Genomic DNA, 20323 nt, shown 5'->3' on the forward strand with positions numbered 1-20323 from the left:
GAGATCATTTTTCACAGATTGGTACGTTGCGCTACTACAACTTGTACATTCTCTACTAACAGTCTTGCTGCTTTGTCGAGAAATCATAAATTGTTTCCAATTTGACAAAAACCACCACCACAAAAAAATATTTCATCCTTTCCCCACCGACCCAAACAGTAGCAAGAAAAAAACTTCATTTTACATCAATGGGATTTGTATGCAAAAAATAAAAAAAATTGAAACACACCGAACCGTTCCATTATACATGCAAAAAGAAGAAAAAGAAGAAAAATCCCCATTTCTCAACTCGAATAGCAGATATATAGCGAGCGAAAATATATACAAACAAAAAATGGAAAGTCAGAAAGACAAAGTTCGGACATCGGACCGCAGATGTTATAAAATTGAATTATTCATAAAAGAAGAAGCTCTACGGTATACGGCTCTCCCCCAGTTTTATTATACAATGTATTTGTATGTATATGGTTGATATAATACTGGTTACGTACTTTCCGTCCCGAAGCACATTTTTCTAATAATAAATATGAAAAAAAGGACTTTTTTTTTCCTTTTGCCTTGCTTGCATTCCCCATATAAATAATATATCCACCTTAAGGTAAAAAAAAACAAGAAGGAACAGAAGACTACGACGACGACGAGTATCCTTTTTTTTACTCGCTAGTCCTTGAGGTAAAATAAATTTTATAGAATTGTTCCGTTTTATATCAAATAATATTTTTCCTTTATAGTGGTTTGGTGGTGGGGTTTTTCGTTATATTTATTTCAAATAAAAACCGTACGCCCCATACTCTCCACACACTATTATACCATTTCGAATATCACATGGATAAATATCCCACGATCAAGAGGACCCACATAATATATTTATAGGGACACGAATCTATATATTGGATATGTGTGTATGTTGTGGGTAATAGGACGATGTAGATGGAGAAGCAGCAGCAACAACAACAACAAAAAACCTTAAAGAATACACGACGTCCTGTCATGTATCCCAGGAAAACCCTAATGTTTTTTTATTTTTATTTAATTTCAACTCTAATGCAGGACAGAGTAACGAGAAACAGAGAAATGGAAACTCTGCTTTTTGTTCAACTTTTTTTTTTCGTCTTTGTATCCTTCGGTTCTTGCTTGGAAACGACGAGAACACAAAAATAACCTCAGCGTATGGGAAAAAAAGCAAAAATAAATAAGTGGTCTGGGTTTGCCATTGCCATATTATACAAGTCCCAAGTCCAGGTCCATTTTGTGTGTGTCTATTTCCTCGGAACATATAAAATGTAAATGTGTTCAAATGGGAAAGTTCACTAACTGATGGGAATGGGGAATAAATTTTGTGTAACAACGGTACGTGCAGCACAAACTCTCTCAGTACCATGTGGGGTCCTCGCACCGCTGTCTGTGTATACACTTTTATACACGGAGCACAGAAAATGCATGAGATTATGGAATGGTGAATGGAACGGGCGTTTGTAATCTCGTATAGCATTTGTATTTTAATGGAGTTATGTATGTTAAACGGATCAATACTGACCATCGTTCTGTGATTGGTCACAGCAATTGCGCTTCGTTGTTTCGTAACATAAATTCCATTTAAAGCATGGCGATAATGCCAGGGGTTATTGGACGGAAATTAATACATCAATTTAAGTACTTTTAGGGACGAGCACCAATTTCTTAGGAGATTACCGTGGATGCTGCGAAAGCAAGTCATTGCATGATCAAAGTAAACTCATAAGTGTTGAGCAAGAAGTTACGGTATAGCTGACTTTTCCACAAGTGTGGAGTTTAATTAGCCGAGCCGAAGCCGAGGTATACAAGCTTCGGTAAGTGTTCTTCGACAAGTGTAATTGAATACATCAGCTTCGGCTCGGCTATGCAAAATTAACACTTGTGGAAGAGACAGCAATCGAAACTTCTTGCTCAAATAAACACGAGGGAGTTCGCGCGTATCACAAAGTTGTTTGCGAATTGATGAATTACGTTATATTGTCTGCTGATCATCATAAAGCAATTTACGTAAAATGAACCTTCTTGTAATGGATCATTTACGCAGGGTGCAGGCAATAATAGTGTATTATTTACCAACGGGACGTGCTGAGGCGTTTTGAAGAAAATTTTCACGAATACAGGCTCTCACTGCTCGTGACTATTCGTGTCACTCGTATGTTTATACGTCGAACATGTACGATATATATATCAGACGTTGGAATATCCGGATAAAGGCAGAAATGAAGCTGTCTGCCAACCATTTCATACATACTGGACGTATGAAGACCTCGGCTTCGGCTCGGCTATGCAAAAGTTACACTTTTGGAAGGGACAGCCACGGAAACTTCTTGCTCAAACAAACACTAGTGAGTTTGCTAGTATCACAAAGTTGTTTTCGAATTGATGAATTACGTATATTGTCTGCTGATTATAACAAAGAAATTTACGTAAAATGAACCTTCCTGTAATGGATCATTTACGCAGGGGGCATGCAATAATAGTGCATTATTTACCAACGGGACAAATAATTAAAATGTTACTTCTTGGGTAAAATTTACCGATCCGAGGCGTAGACGAGCTCAGTAAACATACATGAAGCCATTCACAGTGGGGTTGAACAAAACTTAAATAGAGTCGCGACACCACCTCTGATTTTTCTTCATGTTCCTATTGAGTGACTCGAGTGCTATAAGGAACCACATTCAGTTCGCGGATCCATCCAGCCGTTTCGGAGAACCGGCACTCATGGCCGTGCGGGGCCGACGAGTCATTTTGAATACAGATTGTTATCGTAACGGATAGAGGGACTAATTCGAAGCTAATTCGTATTAAAATGGCTTCCCTCGACAACCTGACCACAGCCAGCTAAAGTCGAAATTTCGACATTTTTAAATCGTGATATGTCCAAGATGAAGAGAGTTTGAAACTCTTTGAATGGCGATATTGGTAGCGGATTTCATGCTCTATTAAACGCCGAGAATGGATTTTGTTTGCAGCAAGGGCACTCTACGACGAAATTTTCAATTTATTATCTATCTTCAAGTGCCCGTTCCTTTACGATAAGTAGAATTGTTATTTTCGTTATTTCAATAGTTTAATGACACATTTTCTAATAATCCGAGCGAAGCAAAGCTCAATTTCACGAGAAGTCTCGACATTGTTATCAATTTTTTCCGTTCTCATCGCACTAAAGAAGAGACAATGTTCTTCTCCAAAGACATGCAGGACATCCAGTAAGTTTCGTGTTGTAGTTTTGAGCACTAGAATGTATAGTCGTCAAACAATCAAGACTCAAGAGAAAACCGGAAAAAAACTCTGTGTGCTCGTCACACATCTAACTGGATCATCGAATCTATTACCTCTTTTGATCATACTGGGTTCAACGTATCGATGGAAAATCTTTTACTTCTATTGTTAAAATATATATTACGTTATATAAGATCGCATTAGCCAGAGCTGACCGTTCATTTTTGTCGTCGGTGTTTATAACAGATGTCGGAGCTGCCATAAATCGTTTTCGAAACTGTTTGATTAAAGGCCCTAAACAACGGACGGTGAGGCGACATAACTACACGGTCAATATAGTCAGGAACGATATTATCGTTTTTTAGACGATAGTATCGTTTTTTAGACGATACTATCGTCTAAAAAACGATAATATCGTCCAAAAAAATTTCATCCAGGACGATAATATCGTCTAAAATTATAAATTTTAAAATATTTTCAGGACGATATTATCGTTTTCTTGACGATATTATCGTTTAAAAAAACGATAATATCGTTTTTAAACGATAATATCGTTTTTTTGGACGATACTATCGTTTTTTTGATGATACTATCGTCTAAAAAACGATATTATCGTTCAAAAAACGATAATATCGTTTTTTTGACGATAATATCGTCCTGGATGAAAATATCCGCTGGACGATATTATCGTTATTTTCTTTTTCTGAACAAATTTATCGTTATTTTGGACGATATTATCGTCCTGATCGATAATTTTTGGGACGATAATATCGTTTTTAATTTATTAATTTTTTTAAATTTGAGACGATAATATCGTCCAGGACGATAATATCGTTTTTAATTTATTTAAAATAAAAATTCTAGACGATAATATCGTCCTGGGCGATATTATCGTTCTGGATGGTTGTTGAAGACGAAACACAAAATCTTGTAGATAAACACCTTTTTATAGACGGCAAATATATATTAAAAATTGGTTCATTTGGTTCTGTAAATTTAAATTTTATATAGAAAAATTACACAGACTAATTATGAGACGATGCGAGAAAAAAAAATTAACTCCTAAGTTCCGACACCGTTCCGGCGCCCGGCTCGCATTGCGGCCCTCCGCTTCGCTCCGGGGCAATGGGCCGGATCGCTCGGCGTGTTAAAACGCTTTTTATGTACAATCTAAGTTGGTATTCATTTCGTAAAAAGATGAATTATTTAGGGACGAACTAAACGCCTTTTTTAAACACTGATGTGTAGGTGATTTCCTCTGACAATTGTTTTTTGATATTTTGGAAGAGAATTCGGTTCTTGCTGCACCTCTGAGTAAAATTTCGTGCTGGACGATATTATCATTTAAGAAAACGATAATATCGCCCAGGACGATATTATCGTTTTGGACGATATTATCGCACAGAAAACGAAAATATCCATTAGATTTTCTAGAACGGTAATATCGTCCAGAAAACGATAGTATCGTTTTCTGAACGATAATATCGTCCAGAAAACGATACTATTGTCCAGACAATATTTTAGAATTTTCCAATTTAGACGATATTATCGCCCTGGATGAAAATTTTTTGGACGATAATATCGTTTTTTAGACGATACTATCGTCCAAAAAACGATATTATCGTTTTTTTGGACGATACTATCGTCTAAAAACGATATTATCGTTTTTTAGACGATAGTATCGTTTTTTAGATGATAGTATCGTCCAAAAAAACGATAATATCGTTCCTGACGATATTGACGGTGTCGAAATGTCCCGCCACCCAACGGACGGCCTAGCGAGTAGGCACAGTCACAGTCCCCCTGAGTCTACAATTATTTTTTTCGAAGAGAAAATCTCCCTCTGAAAACATGTGAAGACTTTGATCAAATGCAGCATAGGGATAAAGTAATTCAGAAAGACGGATTCCTGTTGTACACGAACATCGTTTTGTTAACAATATACTGGCGTCTTCAGCGAACAATTTCCAATTTACACCATATGAACCGTAACAGAAATACAATTCCGTCTGATTCAAAAAATCGAGGAAAAAAACCTGGGAACTTTCAACCCCTTCACGTTCTCTGGCTCAGACATAACATAATACGTATATGGGATTAAGGTCAGGTAATCTCCAATAAAACCATTGTGTCAATTTTTTAATATCCGAAAAAAAAAATCGAGAGAATTGTTGTAACACATAAAAGGTGTAGTCGAACTGTCGAACAGTAAATTTAAAAGACCGAGCCAAAAAAAAAATGAATCGAGAGAAAGAAAACATTTTCGGAACGGAACGATAGTTTTCGATTTATGATGTATAGCGTTCGATTGATTGCATTTTGTGGAACACACAGACATAATACTATCTAAAATGCAGCGCGCAGGTATAAATATGGCAATATCTTTTTGCCGGTTCAACCATTTGACTGGTAAGTACAATTCATTGAAATTAAATTTAATATTTATTTGTTTAATGACAAAACATCGCTGTTTAAGGGGATCGGGGAAGATGAAATATGGAATGTCAATAGAAAAAGCCAAAAAGGGTTGCGAAATAGAAGAAAAAAATAAATTTTTTTTCTCATGAACTGAGTGTAGCAGAAAATTGTTTTTTGTTCGGTAAAAACTCGCATTAGAGACTGAACGGATGGCTGAGAACATTTTCTTTCGCATTCTTTTAAAAAAATTAACCGTAAGGATTTTCCCTGACGAATACGGTTTCATTTTACATCTCCGACTGTAAAAATAGGTACATGTCGCTGGCACCGCCACCATTTAGGGCTGTGTCGAGTTATGGCTCATTTTAAAGGGCTCGTTTAGGGCTGACGAATAAAACCGGTCCCGAGTTTAGGGCTGTCGATTTACGTGAGTTATACCGTTTTGAAGTTTTCAAGCATGTCACTTAAGTGTTTTGTCATAAACTGAATAGGTTTTTGACTTTCCACTCAATCTATGATTTGGGGCTAGTTTAGGGCTGACGATTGAAACCGGTCCCGAGTTTAGGGCTGCTCAAATACCATAGTTATTCAATTTTTTCTCGAAAAAACATGTCATATTGGCAGTTTTGGATGTTATTCATAGTGTTCCTAGTTTAAAGTATATATTAACGTTTGGGGCTAGTTTAGGGCTGACAATTGAAGCCAATCCTGAGTTTAGGGCTGCTATCCCGCCAATGATATTCAGCTTTCTCTAAACACAAAAATGTCATATTAGCTCTTTCAACGATATTCAAAAAGCGTCTGACTAAAATTATAGTCTATCGTTTAGGGCTCATTTAGGGCTGATGATTGAAACCGGTCCAGAGTTTGAAGCCGCTCAGTGTCCAAAGTTATCCGATGATGAAGAAAAAAAGCATGTCATAATGGGCGATTTGTTGATATACAATGTGTTTCTTAATTAAATCATAGCTTCACGTTTAGGGCTCATTTAGGGCTGACAATTGAATCCGACCTCAAGTCTAGGGATCTTGAACGAGCAAAGTTATTCGAGTTATCACCCATCAACTGTTCCATTGGAAATTTTCAAGATATCTGACGATCAGATTTCAAGTCTATGACGTGAATCCATCGTTGTCTCTGAGGTATTTTTCAACATTATTTCAAGAGCAACTACGGTATTAATTTTATTTGAACAGTTTCTCCTCTCGAAAACTAAGACCAAAGGCAGTGCTATTCTCTAGTCTTAAGTGCATTTCAGCATTGTTAGAACAATCATACTCAATAAGAGATTCAATAACTTTATCTGATTTGTAGCGATAAACAAGCCTCTACCCCTATCGCTTAATGCAACATTTTTATGGATCTTTTAATATGAGAGTATTACTTTCAGAGTAAACCACCTCTTTTAGTTTTTGATGGATTGCTAACCTAAATACATGACTGGTTCCAAATTTTAGGAATAAACTAGCTCAAAATTGTTGATCAGTTGATAATTAAAAATATTCTTCAGATATGCTAGAGCCCTCACAGTCCCTCTATCCTTTATCTCTACGGCTAGGTTAGAACACAATACTACCAAGTCGTAAACTTATTAGATATGGAATAACTTCATCCGCTAAGCGACACAAATTCGTTCTGTAGTTCCAAAAATACTAGAACAATCATAACTTAGTTTATGTCAAAGTTTTAAGAGTCATATCGCCCTGAAATCTTGGCGACATTCGTACAACATTCCAAAAATTAAAATATTTTTTTCTTGAGTTATTGGTTACCCTCTGACATGTCTTTACTTTTGAACGCTTTTCACAGAAAATATTTTTTTTTTTTTTTCGAAAAATAAAAGATATGTGTTTGCTAGAATTGAAAGACGAATCCAATGAGCTATCACTCATTAAAATGTGAGACCGCTTGTTCCATAATCGCATTGTATATCAACAAAACGCCCATCATGACATGCTTTTTTTCTTAATCATCGGATAACTTTGGACACTGAGCGGCTTCAAACTCTGGACCGGTTTCAATCATCAGCCCTAAATGAGCCCTAAACGATAGACTATAATTTTAGTCAGACGCTTTTTGAATATCGTTGAAAGAGCTAATATGACATTTTTGTGTTTAGAGAAAGCTGAATATCATTGGCGGGATAGCAGCCCTAAACTCAGGATTGGCTTCAATTGTCAGCCCTAAACTAGCCCCAAACGTTAATATATACTTTAAACTGGGAACACTATGAATAACATCCAAAACTGCCAATATGACATGTTTTTTCGAGAAAAAATTGAATAACTATGGTATTTGAGCAGCCCTAAACTCGGGACCGGTTTCAATCGTCAGCCCTAAACTAGCCCCAAATCATAGATTGAGTGGAAAGTCAAAAACCTATTCAGTTTATGACAAAACACTTAAGTGACATGCTTGAAAACTTCAAAACGGTATAACTCACGTAAATCGACAGCCCTAAACTCGGGACCGGTTTTATTCGTCAGCCCTAAACGAGCCCTTTAAAATGAGCCATAACTCGACACAGCCCTAAATGGTGGCGGTGCCAGCGACATGTAAAAATGAAGAGTGATGTTGGATGTATAATACACCATAGGCGACGTAAGCCAACATTGAAATAAATATTTTCAATGAAAAAAATTTTCTTTCCACAAAAATATTACAACAAAAAAAATGGAAAGACGAAAAAGAAGATAAGTGGGCGACTCTTATTTCCAGTCCAAAGGGTCAATGATGGCGATGATGAATTTTTATTTAGTGGTTTTATGTATGATGATACGTTCGTAGCGGCGGAGGGTTTGGTATTACTATACATAGTCTGATAGAAAAGGGGACAAAATAAATTGCGCTAAACCTTATCTGGAGGAACCAGGCAAACGAGCGCATCAATCAACTACTTAATGTTGGAATTTTCTTTCTTTTTCGCCGTTGTTGTTGTTGTTTCTGTTGGATGTGCAAGGAAGGATATTTTTATGTTTAGCCCGTTTAAGAGATGTTTCGGACAATTTTTTTTCGTTCTTTCTGTCTGTATGTGTGTTCGTATCGGAGTTGGTGTAGTTTTACGGATTTATTGTTATTTATGATCGCCGGAAGTAATCCAGAGAGGTAACATTTCCTGTCTGCTCTTCACTTGGGCATTCTACTTTGTATGCAAGAATTTCGTTGTTAACGTCCATCAAACCTTCTAAAAAGGTATAGTGTTGGACGTGAAGGACGTTTGAATTAAACAAAAATCTGTCATTTATGCTAACATTTTAACGCAGAGTATAAAAAGGATCACTCCATAGTGGTAATAACCAGTCTGCTTTCCATTACTACAGCCGTGAAGTGTCGCCAAATTCAAATAGCATAATCATTGGTAATACCAAATCAGTCAAAAAACCCTTAGAGGGTAAATGTGACGCAAGTCCTTTATCTTACTTGTTTTATCAACAAAAAATTGACACAAAAAATTAGTGAAAGAAAATTTTACAAAAAGAAATTTGCGTCACATTTAATCTTTCAGGACGTATTTTTCCACATTTTAACCATTTTCCTAACCCTAGTTTCCTCAACATCACTTGTGACGCAATTTTTTTTTTTGTAAAATTTGCTTTTTTAAATTTTTTGTGTTAAATTTTTGTTTATAAAATTTTGCGTAGAGGCGCAGAATGCGACACCCTCAGCGATATCAGTTATTTTGTAAGTAAGATAACGGACTTGCGTCACATTTACCCTTTAAGGCCAGTTCATGGTCGCATATATCGCAAAAATGTATGCGAGTATGAACTGGCCTTAAGGCCAGTTCATGGTCGCATATATCGCAAAAATGTATGCGAGTATGAACTGGCCTTAAGGCCAGTTCATGGTCGCATATATCGCAAAAATGTATGCGAGTATGAACTGGCCTTAAGGCCAGTTCATGGTCGCATATATCGCAAAAATGTATGCGAGTATGAACTGGCCTTAAGGCCAGTTCATGGTCGCATATATCGCAAAAATGTATGCGAGTATGAACTGGCCTTAAGGCCAGTTCATGGTCGCATATATCGCAAAAATGTATGCGAGTATGAACTGGCCTTAAGGCCAGTTCATGGTCGCATATATCGCAAAAATGTATGCGAGTATGAACTGGCCTTAAGGCCAGTTCATGGTCGCATATATCGCAAAAATGTATGCGAGTATGAACTGGCCTTAAGGCCAGTTCATGGTCGCATATATCGCAAAAATGTATGCGAGTATGAACTGGCCTTAAGGCCAGTTCATGGTCGCATATATCGCAAAAATGTATGCGAGTATGAACTGGCCTTAAGGCCTGTTCATGGTCGCATATATCGCAAAAATGTATATATATATATCGCAAAAATGTATGCGAGTATGAACTGGCCTTAAGGCCAGTTCATGGTCGCATATATCGCAAAAATGTATGCGAGTATGAACTGGCCTTAAGGCCAGTTCATGGTCGCATATATCGCAAAAATGTATGCGAGTATGAACTGGCCTTAAGGCCAGTTCATGGTCGCATATATCGCAAAAATGTATGCGAGTATGAACTGGCCTTAAGGCCAGTTCATGGTCGCATATATCGCAAAAATGTATGCGAGTATGAACTGGCCTTAAGGCCAGTTCATGGTCGCATATATCGCAAAAATGTATGCGAGTATGAACTGGCCTTAAGGCCAGTTCATGGTCGCATATATCGCAAAAATGTATGCGAGTATGAACTGGCCTTAAGGCCAGTTCATGGTCGCATATATCGCAAAAATGTATGCGAGTATGAACTGGCCTTAAGGCCAGTTCATGGTCGCATATATCGCAAAAATGTATGCGAGTATGAACTGGCCTTAAGGCCAGTTCATGGTCGCATATATCGCAAAAATGTATGCGAGTATGAACTGGCCTTAAGGCCAGTTCATGGTCGCATATATCGCAAAAATGTATGCGAGTATGAACTGGCCTTAAGGCCAGTTCATGGTCGCATATATCGCAAAAATGTATGCGAGTATGAACTGGCCTTAAGGCCAGTTCATGGTCGCATATATCGCAAAAATGTATGCGAGTATGAACTGGCCTTAAGGCCAGTTCATGGTCGCATATATCGCAAAAATGTATGCGAGTATGAACTGGCCTTAAGGCCAGTTCATGGTCGCATATATCGCAAAAATGTATGCGAGTATGAACTGGCCTTAAGGCCAGTTCATGGTCGCATATATCGCAAAAATGTATGCGAGTATGAACTGGCCACTTTTGTAAGTATGTCATTTTGACAACATCAAAAAACCTTATGGAAATTACAAAATTCCAGAGAAATCAGTCTGAATCCCAAAATCTCTAAACCAACCTTGGAACACCTCACTTATATCGAAAATAACCAAATCCATCAAAAAATCCGATGGAAGTTAGGTAGTGCCAGAGGAATCATCTGTCATCCCAAAATTTAGGAACCAATCTTGGACAATCTCACTCATGTCGAAAATAGTCCAAACCCTTAAAAAAATTCGATGGAAGTTAGGAAGTGCCAGAGGAATCATCGGTCATCCCAAAATTTAGGAACCAACCTTGGAACTCGTCACACATTTTGAAAATAACCCAAATCCATCAAAAAATCCGATGATAGTTAGGTAGTGCCGGAGGAATCATCTCTAATCCCAAAATTTAGGAACCAACCTTGGAACACCTAATTCATGTTGAATATAACCCAAATCCATCAAAAAATTCGTTGGAAGTCAGGTAGTGCCAGAGGTATCATCTGTCATCCCAAAATTTAGGAACCAACCTTGGAACCCGTCACACATGTCGAAAATAACCCGAAACCATCAAAAAATCTGATGGAAGTTAGGAAGTGCCAGAGGAATCATCTGTCATCCCAAAATTTGGGAACCAACCTTGGAACCCGTCACACATGTCGAAAATAACCCAAAACCATCAAAAAATCCGATGGAAGTTAGGAAGTGCCAGAGGAATCATCTGTCATCCCAAAATTTAGGCACCAACTTCGACTAGCGGAAATTTATACTTAATGATCCCAGGAATTTCCAACAAGAAACACATCCCCTTACTAACGTGCGGGCAGAATCGCCAAAACGAGAAGTTTCGTTAAGAACCGAGTTGAATCACCAAGGATGTTGTTGTTAGTTGGTTATTGTTATGTTGGTAATTCATCCAATTTTGTTGTTGTTTTTTAAATCGTCAAAGAAAATGACCAAAGTGTGAAATATCGTCAACAAAACATGAAGTTTTGCCAAGAGAAAAACTATAATTTCTTGGTGATTCATCGTGGTTCTTGGCAACACTTAACGTTTGGGCGATTTTTACCGGTGATACTGCATATTTTGACGATTTTTCTTGGCGTTTAATTTTTTGGAGGATCTGACTTTGGCCATATTTCACTGAAATTCCATTACCCGAATAAATTGCACAGCTTTCGCACGGCTCACTAGTTTCGCTCATAATACATTGGTTTGTCGCTCAGTTTACCACTACACTATAACAACAGTAATAAATATATGCCTTGCAGCATGAAATTTTCGCAAGGGGCACACCGTTGACGCCTGAGATAATTTTCATTTTCGTAGGACTTCACAAGTAAAATGCATTTTACTTAATTGTCTGCAAATCTCCATCTCGGCAAAATAAAAATCTCCAAACAAGGACGTAATGTACTATTATTGCCTACTCCATGCGAAATCAACCATTACATGAAGAATATTTTCGGTTCACTTGGAGTCAATTCCTATGTGATAATCAACTTTCCCATGTGGACGGAAATAGACCAGAGGACTTTCATTTCAACTATGATTCGCTAGACTTGTTCGTGAGCAAATTGAAATAGTGTTCTAAGGGTATTGTATTAAGTACCACTGTCGCTATGGCCTGATGAGCAATAATATTTTTTAACTGCCTATTAATGCCAAACGTCAAACCTATATCTGAGATCGAAACAATGGTCAAATGTCTTGCATGCTTTCATGTATGTTTGGTGTTTCTTGGACTATAGCGGCGTTAGGCAATCAAAAACGATTGTTTGTTTACAATATTTCGAGCTTAAAAAACATGAAATTAAACTAAAAAATTGATTTCAAAAAACTAACTAATCGTACACATCTGGTCTCATGATAATAAACAATATTGTAAACAGACCATCGTTTTAAATAGCCTCACGCCGCTATAATCCAAGAAACATTCATTGAAAAACGGCGAAGAAACAACACATACCATTTGCATGCTTCGAGGGGTAACCGACTCGGGTAATTGACTACACACCCTCAAAGGAAGTGCCGGAGTATCCGGTAAATAATTGTAATTGATGGAATTGAACGGAATTGACCGGAATTGACAGGAATTGACTGGAAATATGTGGAATTGTAAGGAATTGAAAGTAAATGAGAGTAAATGCTGATAAGTGTGATTGTCGGAAAGAAGTACCAGCGAATGCAAAACCACATTATTTCCTTTTTGTTCTAATTTTAAAAGCTCCCGCGCAATAAATAACAGTGTACAGTGTTGATCAGTTCCATTTTAGAATAAGTCCAACGTTCTTTTATCTTCAAAATATGCACACTGAAGGATTCTTCTTCAGAGGATTCTTGTGAGTCAGATTAAGCTGGGGCATTGCCGATGCGAAATGCTAAACAAATTTACCAAAAAAATGCATCACCGACAATATCATCTATTCCATCAACTTTTCAAAAGCCTAAAATCTTATGATGTCGAGCACTTGAACGAAACAGAAAATTGAGTGCTTTGGCTTTTGCTTACGTGTACTGAACAAATCCATTTCCTGTAGAGGTACGAACAACGTTTTGTGCATTCGACAACTGAGTCATGGAAAAATTCCTTTCCCGCACTATAAATCGTAAAGAAATGAAGTTTCTTTCATGCCTTGGGTATAAATTACGGAATTTTTCTAGTGACTTAGGCCCTCAGCATGAAAAGTTGTATGAGCATCTGTTGTGGACGGTTTATTTTAGGCACTTTCGCTTGTCACTTCGTTCGGGCTACAATCCGCGAAATTGCCTAAAATATACCGACCACAACAGATACGTAAATAACTATTCCTGCACGATATATGAACGATGTTCTGTTATAATTTGACAGCTGTGCGGAAAAACGAGACAGAATATATGTGTGGCTTGAACCCTTATAACAGAACATCGTTCTAGTTCGGGAAAAACTGACATTTCTTAATGAAAAATCATGGCAAAATATGTCGTATTTCAGTTGTCGGATGCACAAAAGTTTTTCCTGGCTTGGTATGAAAAATACTATTTATCTAAAATAAACAATGATGTGAAAAATCATTTTAAAGAAAGCTGCAGTGAATTGGATGGTTTAATATAAATTGAAATTGAAAAATCTATTCTAAAAGTATGAGTAAAAAGTTAAGATTCTAACAAAATGAGTCACAAATGTTGGACAACATAGTTGTTCCAAATTTTAGTTTGTCTTTCCAAAATGCTTAAGGGTTTAACTTTGACTTTAAATTTATATCTATTTGAAAATATCGAGTAAATATTTCGAAAATTCGTGGAATTGAGGAATTGCTTGGAATTATAGGAATTGAAGGGCGAATCCGGCAAGTAGTGGTGTTAATCCGGTAATTAAAGAAATAAATGGAATTAAGAGCAATTAAAAGGAATTGAAAGAAATTGACAGGAAGTACCTTTAGAAATTGAAAGGGAATTGAAATGGAATTGAAAGGAATTGAACGGAATTGAAAGGAAATAGAGCGAATCCGGCAATTAGACGAGTTGGTCCGGTAATTGAGGTAATTAAACGGAATTGAAAGGAATTAGAAATTGATTTGCCACCATTTTGGCCAGTCGGTTACCCCTCGCGAGCAATTATTTCGAAAATTCGTGGAATTGAAGGAATTAATTGGAATTATAGGAATTGAAGGGCGAATCCGGCAAGTAGCGGTGTTAATCCGGTAATTAAAGAAATAAAAGGAATTGAGAGCAATTAAAAGGAATTGAAAGAAATTGACAGGAAGCACCTTTAGAAATTGAACGGGAATTGAAAGGAAATAGAGCGAATCCGGCAATTAGTCGAGTTGCTCCGGTAATTGAGGTAATTAAACGGAATTGAAAGGAATTAGAAATTGATTTGTCACCATTTTGGCCAGTCTGTTACCCCTCGATTTTAATCTATTTATTTAGCAAACTTTTTTGAAAAATGTAAGACGACAAAAACGAACGCTAATTTGAATATTTTGGAATAATACTCGAGAGCTCAGTGTTTTCACTATTAGTATTATTCCAAAATTCCACACAAGCTCAACACCCCAAGAAGCTAATTTGAATGCTTTTAATAAAGAAACTGATTTAAGAATGAACTTGCTTCCGAATGATTGATGGCTCCATAGAATGGTTAGGCTCTCCTGACAATTTTGTGGAACAACTTTGTTTTGGTTTTCCTTTCATTTTTGGCATTAGAGTTGTAAAAGTGAACCACGTCGTATATATTGAAAAAAAATAAAAAAAATTGTGAACTCAACGTTGAATAATTTTGCCAGTCTATTTATTTGGAAGTGTGTAGGTTTGTAGTGCTTAGAAAGAGACGCTTCGATACATACCCAAACAAGGTCGAAAAGTCCTTGTATGGAAGCACTAGTCATCGAAAATCAGTATTTATGGTTTTCGGCTTCGGAATCTCTCGGACAGCGACAACCAAAACGTTAGTCAATGGATAGTAAAGTGTGGTCTACCAGGATTCCAACGATACTACAGAAGCCTTTGCTGTCCAAGGTTGTGTCAAGAAATTGAAAACATTTTACTTCATCGCAGAACTTCTAAAAGCTCCTCTGCCACCACAAAACCACTAAAAAACGAAGAACCTATCAGACGTCGTTGCTACTGGTCTCTTCTTTCCAATGATACCAAACATAAGTGAGAATAGACCCGACGAATGCAATTTTAATTAGTTAATGCGACACATACTACGAAAGAAAAAAAAATTTCAAAAAATTCATTAGAACCTTAGACTAATCATACCTAGACAGGAATTACGTACGGCGAAAAGTGGCCCCTACATCAGTTTGTATAATATTCATATTTCGTATGACTTTACACCCACACATGTAGGCGTTGACTATTCTGATAGTTGTCAATTTTCCATGTTGTTGTTTTTCTCGTCTCGACGTTGTGATTTTTAATTTTGTTTAAACAATTTAAATATTCAATTCAATCATTCAAATTAAAATACGGTACATCGTACAAGGTGGAAATATGTTTTATTAAGGACTGCCGAAGTAAGGAGCGTACCCAATTAACCAAATTCCTCCATAGTATGATTTCGGATTTCCTGAAGCTCAATAAACTGCCCTGCTCATTCGGATTATCGTTTTCCTAAACGGAATTGTAAAAAGCCATGAATCGGTTCCCAAAAGGAAAAGCTTTCGATTTTCAAAAGGATTTCCTTGGATTTCCTAAAATGGTTTTCAGGAAAGTCATTTTATTTCGCATTGTTCTTTCGTAACACAGGTTGTATTTCGATTACGAATACTGTAGATAAACTAAAAATACAATTTGATTATAATGGATTCCAATAATGATTCACAAAGACGAGGAAAACGTGTCGGCGACACCGATATCGAAAGGTAATTAAATAAAACTCTAAGGCAGACTTCTTTTATAAAACTTCCAAAATTGGCTTGGATAGGCATGAAAATCCGAAGAAACCAAAATGGCAATTACCTAGTGATCTGGCTTCATGGTCTTGCACGTATAAAGTAAAGGCAGATTGTGTTACAGCTCTATTGAAAACTTTGCGTCAATATGACTTTCCCGACTTAATGAGTGATTCTCGGTCGTTACTGAAGACACCTCGTGACACACGTAAAATGATTCGAAATGTTGAACCTGGAGAATATATTCACATCGGCATTGCAGAAGGTATTAAGTACACACTGAGACAAAATGAGGTGGATATAAATAAAGTAGAGTTCATCGCCATTGACTATAACACGGATGGAGTCCAAATGACCGACAGTACCGATAATGTATTTTGGCCTATTTGGTGCAGATTAGGAAGTCCTCGCATTGGAAAACCTTTTTTAACGGGAAATTACTACAGTTCCACTGGTCAGCCGAAAAGCTTCGACGCGTTCATGCTTGATTTCGTTAATGAGTTTAAGGCACTGACAGATGAAGGCTTGAAAATTGGATTCAACAAGGTCGTGGAAATTCGTATGGGAATATTTCTAGGAGATGCTCCAGCTCGATGTGACGTTCTAGGTCTGTTGTTTTCCGTTAGTTGTAACTATGACAAAACTGAGCCCTTTACTTTTCGCCAGGTCTAAAATACCCGACCGGTTATTATGGATGTGGGAGGTGCACAGTCATAGGGACTTACGCTAATAATCGAGTATGTTTCACCGATTTGGATGCTCCGCTAAGAACTGACAAAAACTTTCAAGAGAGATTGCAACCGGAACATCATCATATTAGCTCCTTGGTTGAGAAACGCTTAGAGCTGCGTTGCATAACACAATCGCCTCTCGATGGAATGCATTTGGTCTATGGTTGCGCGGTAAGACGTCTTTTGTTCTGGTACAACACTGACACAGTGAATTATAAACTTCGACTGTCCGCTACACAAATCGATTTAGTGAACGATATGTTGAACACTGCAATGTTATCGAAACCCAGGGAATTTGCAAGACCGGTGAGAGACATTAAAAAGTATAAAAAGTTTAAATGCACACAATTACGGCAATTTTTGCTGTATCTCAGTGTTGTTGCAATGAAAAAGGTGCTGCCTAAGTTTCAGTACGAACATTTGTTGCTATTCGTCATTGGAATTAGAATTTTGAGTGATGAGAAACAGTTCAAACGCAAAAATGAAATTGCAGAGAAGATGCTTTATGAGTATGTTAAAACATTAAGAGATACTTTTGGAAAATTTCGTTTAATTTATAGCACTCATAACTTATTACACTTGGCAAATGAATGTTTGAAACAAAATGCGCCATTAGACGCATTTTCGATGTGGGAATTCGAAACTGCCAATTCAGGCCTAAAAGAGTTCACAAAACGCCAAGGAGCATATTTAGAGCAATCGTACAATCGAACGATGGAAAAGTACCACAAACGCTTTGATTTTAATACACAGACGAAAACATTTCCGAGTCTGTCGATGGAAATAGACAAGGAATATGATGAAGACTACAATGTGACTGAAACTTTCTTTTATCGGGTAGAATATAAGACATTTATGTTGGACTCTTCTGATGGTAATCGATGGTTTTTAACTAAATTTGGTCACGTTGGTCGGTACGATAAAGCTATCCTAAAATCTGATAAAATAAAAATCCGCTGTCAAGTTTACAAAATTTAATTTTTTCACAAACCCACTAAACTCTACATTGGTAAACATATTTCATTGTTATGACAAAGATCTATCAACCAACTATTATGAGATCGACGCTGATTCCGTCGAAGCAAAAATGTTTATGATTAAATATGAGAGCATTTCATCCGTTTTAATCTCGTTATTGTAAATTATAGTTGAAGTTTTTCGTTTATTCATTTTTATATCACAATTCATTTAATCACTTGTACGTTTCTACCGTACTTTTTCTTTCCTTTTTTTAATTTTAGTCTTTAGTTCATAGTCTTTTAGATTAATCTTTTTATCACACATGAGTTGTTTGTAATTTGAATGAAAATAAATTGAAATGGTTTTACCTTACGTCTGTCTTTGCTATCAAAACGAAGGTCCCATTCTGTCGTATAGTTTCAGGCTACACCAGCAACCTAATTTATTGTTCTATCAGCAACCATACTGTCTTTCACGTGAGACGGACCGCTTGCGTTAATGCCACTATTCGGTTCTGCCGATACCAGACTGTCGTTCACGTGAGACGGACCGCTCGCATTAATGCCACTGTTCGGCTCTGCCGATACCGATGCACTCCGAAACAACACAATCGTGTTGATCTTATCAACAGAAGTTGCTGCTTCAGCAGAAGTTGCTGCTTTAGCAGAAGTTGCAGCTTCAGCAGCCACTAGACCTAGATACGCTTCCTTGGCACTTTTTGTTCTCTGCTTCACTACTTTCATGAGCACGTCAATCGCAACGCAGTTCGGATACTTTTCGCCCAGCACCTTCGATATCATTGCGATGATGAGATGAAGATCTTGGAAACTTTTCATTTTTTTTGTGCCAAGCCACGTGAAATCCTTCAGACAGCGAACGTCGACAAGTTCTTTAAGGATTTTCCGAACTGTTTTGGTTTCATCATCTCCTTTGATTTGTAGAAGTTTTTTGAACAGGTTTTCGGCGAATTTTTTATCGTCCTTTAACGATGCGTTAAAGTCCACAATGAATTCGCTGCTTTTGATCGGAAAAGTCTTTTTGTACAACGCATTAAACTCGGACAATTCAGCCATATCGAGTATGGGTTCAGCATCCACAGCACAACCCGATTCGTCAATCTGCCCGTTCACTGTTTTGTCAGTCTGTCCTTGAGTTGGACGTAGTAAGCTTATCACCTGTAACAAAAGTTGTCGGTTCGAACTGCTTTCCTGGCGCAACACACTCATTTCCTTGCACCACTTTTTTTTGAAGATAATCAATTTTGTTCAACACCTTTTGATGGGACTTGCAGCAACTGCCTGACGAAGAGCAACGAGCTTGTTGCTGATCAATTGTGTCGATTTGTTGATCATTGTAGCGGTCATCATCGAGAGCATCCTCAGACTCACTGATAGCAGCTGTCGGCAATTCAATTGAAGCAAATTTCTCGTTCGAAAGATTTAACAGATTTCCTCCAGCAAAAACCGTACTTCCAATGATTTGAAGATCATCAGACACACGTGGCGCATTTCCCTCGCCGAACACCGTACCCTGGCTTATTTGAGCCGCTTGTACAGGACTCCGTAATTCCAATGAGCCGTCATCCATCACTTGACTGAATTCACCCAATATATCACTATCACCGTCCAATGTGATAAACTGATTCAAAAACTGATCGTCCGCTTGGAAGCAAATATTGTAATTTGAAATCGGTTGTGCTAAAATAAGATGAATCACAACATTGAGATTGAGGAAACTGAGAGCCTAAGACACAGCAACAAACCATTTTGTTCATGTTCTCCTTCGTCGCTTTCTGAATCGTCCATCGGCTTGTCTTTTTCCACCTTTTTCTTTTTAGAAAATGTTTTTTTGGCTGACGGTGCAGCTGATGGTTCTTGGATTTCATCCTCAGCGGTACTGAAATAGTCGCTGTAAAACTTCTCAGCGTCAAGTGCTTCTTCGAGACTATCTGTAATACAGACAGAAAATATTTTGAGTAACATAACCTCAATTTATGCCATTCACCAACATACGAACCTATACCCATTTTGAGAATCCGTCCATCTCTTAATTCCCATTTTTCGTTACGCTCCGTTGGTGTGCAGTTAAACTTCGCCTGCTTCACGTATCGTGTGTAAGCATCCTTGCTTTGGTTCGGCAATCGGCGAGGAAACAAAAATTTCACAACACTGCGCTCCTCGTGCGCAAGTTTTTTGTTTCGGGGAGGAATTACCCATATTTGCGGCATAAATTCAACAAATGTACCGCTTACGAATTTGGTTTCCATCACAACATATTTCAAATGATGATGATCAGCCTGCTTTCGCTTCATTTTTGTAGGTAAACAATAACCGGGTTCCTCTATCATCTACCATCTATCGCCAACACA

General features: G+C 37.4%; 2 protein-coding genes across 2 annotated transcripts; one reads left to right on the top strand and one right to left on the bottom strand.

Moving 5' to 3' along the window:
• Positions 1–15989: 15989 nt before the first annotated feature.
• On the top strand, positions 15990–17973 carry LOC119077180. Its single transcript, XM_037184362.1, has 3 exons — positions 15990–16234; positions 16297–16871; positions 16931–17973. Exons 1-3 carry the CDS (start codon positions 16173–16175, stop codon positions 17971–17973), a joined length of 1680 nt encoding a protein of 559 aa, XP_037040257.1. The 5' UTR covers positions 15990–16172.
• A 703-nt stretch (positions 17974–18676) lies between these two features.
• LOC119075964 lies at positions 18677–20290 on the bottom strand. Its single transcript, XM_037182546.1, has 3 exons — positions 19972–20290; positions 19718–19903; positions 18677–19652 (listed from the first exon to the last, which is right to left on the bottom strand). The coding sequence occupies exons 1-3, from the start codon at positions 20264–20266 to the stop codon at positions 19093–19095; spliced, it is 1041 nt and encodes a 346-aa protein (XP_037038441.1). The 5' UTR covers positions 20267–20290; the 3' UTR covers positions 18677–19092.
• Positions 20291–20323: the final 33 nt, after the last annotated feature.

The sequence above is a fragment of the Bradysia coprophila genome, unplaced genomic scaffold, assembly GCF_014529535.1.
Source record: "Bradysia coprophila strain Holo2 unplaced genomic scaffold, BU_Bcop_v1 contig_232, whole genome shotgun sequence".
In the NCBI taxonomy this organism is placed as follows: domain Eukaryota; kingdom Metazoa; phylum Arthropoda; class Insecta; order Diptera; family Sciaridae; genus Bradysia; species Bradysia coprophila.

Excerpts from the sequence above, each read along its gene's own strand:
- LOC119077180 (XM_037184362.1), top strand. The coding sequence starts at position 16,173 with ATGGATTCCAATAATGATTCACAAAGACGAGGAAAACGTGTCGGCGAC. Across the intron at positions 16,235-16,296 it reads GGCGACACCGATATCGAAAG|GCATGAAAATCCGAAGAAAC; the intron begins GTAATTAAATAA and ends TGGCTTGGATAG. Across the intron at positions 16,872-16,930 it reads AGCTCGATGTGACGTTCTAG|GTCTAAAATACCCGACCGGT; the intron begins GTCTGTTGTTTT and ends ACTTTTCGCCAG.
- LOC119075964 (XM_037182546.1), bottom strand. The coding sequence starts at position 20,266 with ATGAAGCGAAAGCAGGCTGATCATCATCATTTGAAATATGTTGTGATG. Across the intron at positions 19,904-19,971 it reads GATTCTCAAAATGGGTATAG|ATAGTCTCGAAGAAGCACTT; the intron begins GTTCGTATGTTG and ends TCTGTATTACAG. Across the intron at positions 19,653-19,717 it reads AGGAGAACATGAACAAAATG|CACAACCGATTTCAAATTAC; the intron begins GTTTGTTGCTGT and ends ATCTTATTTTAG.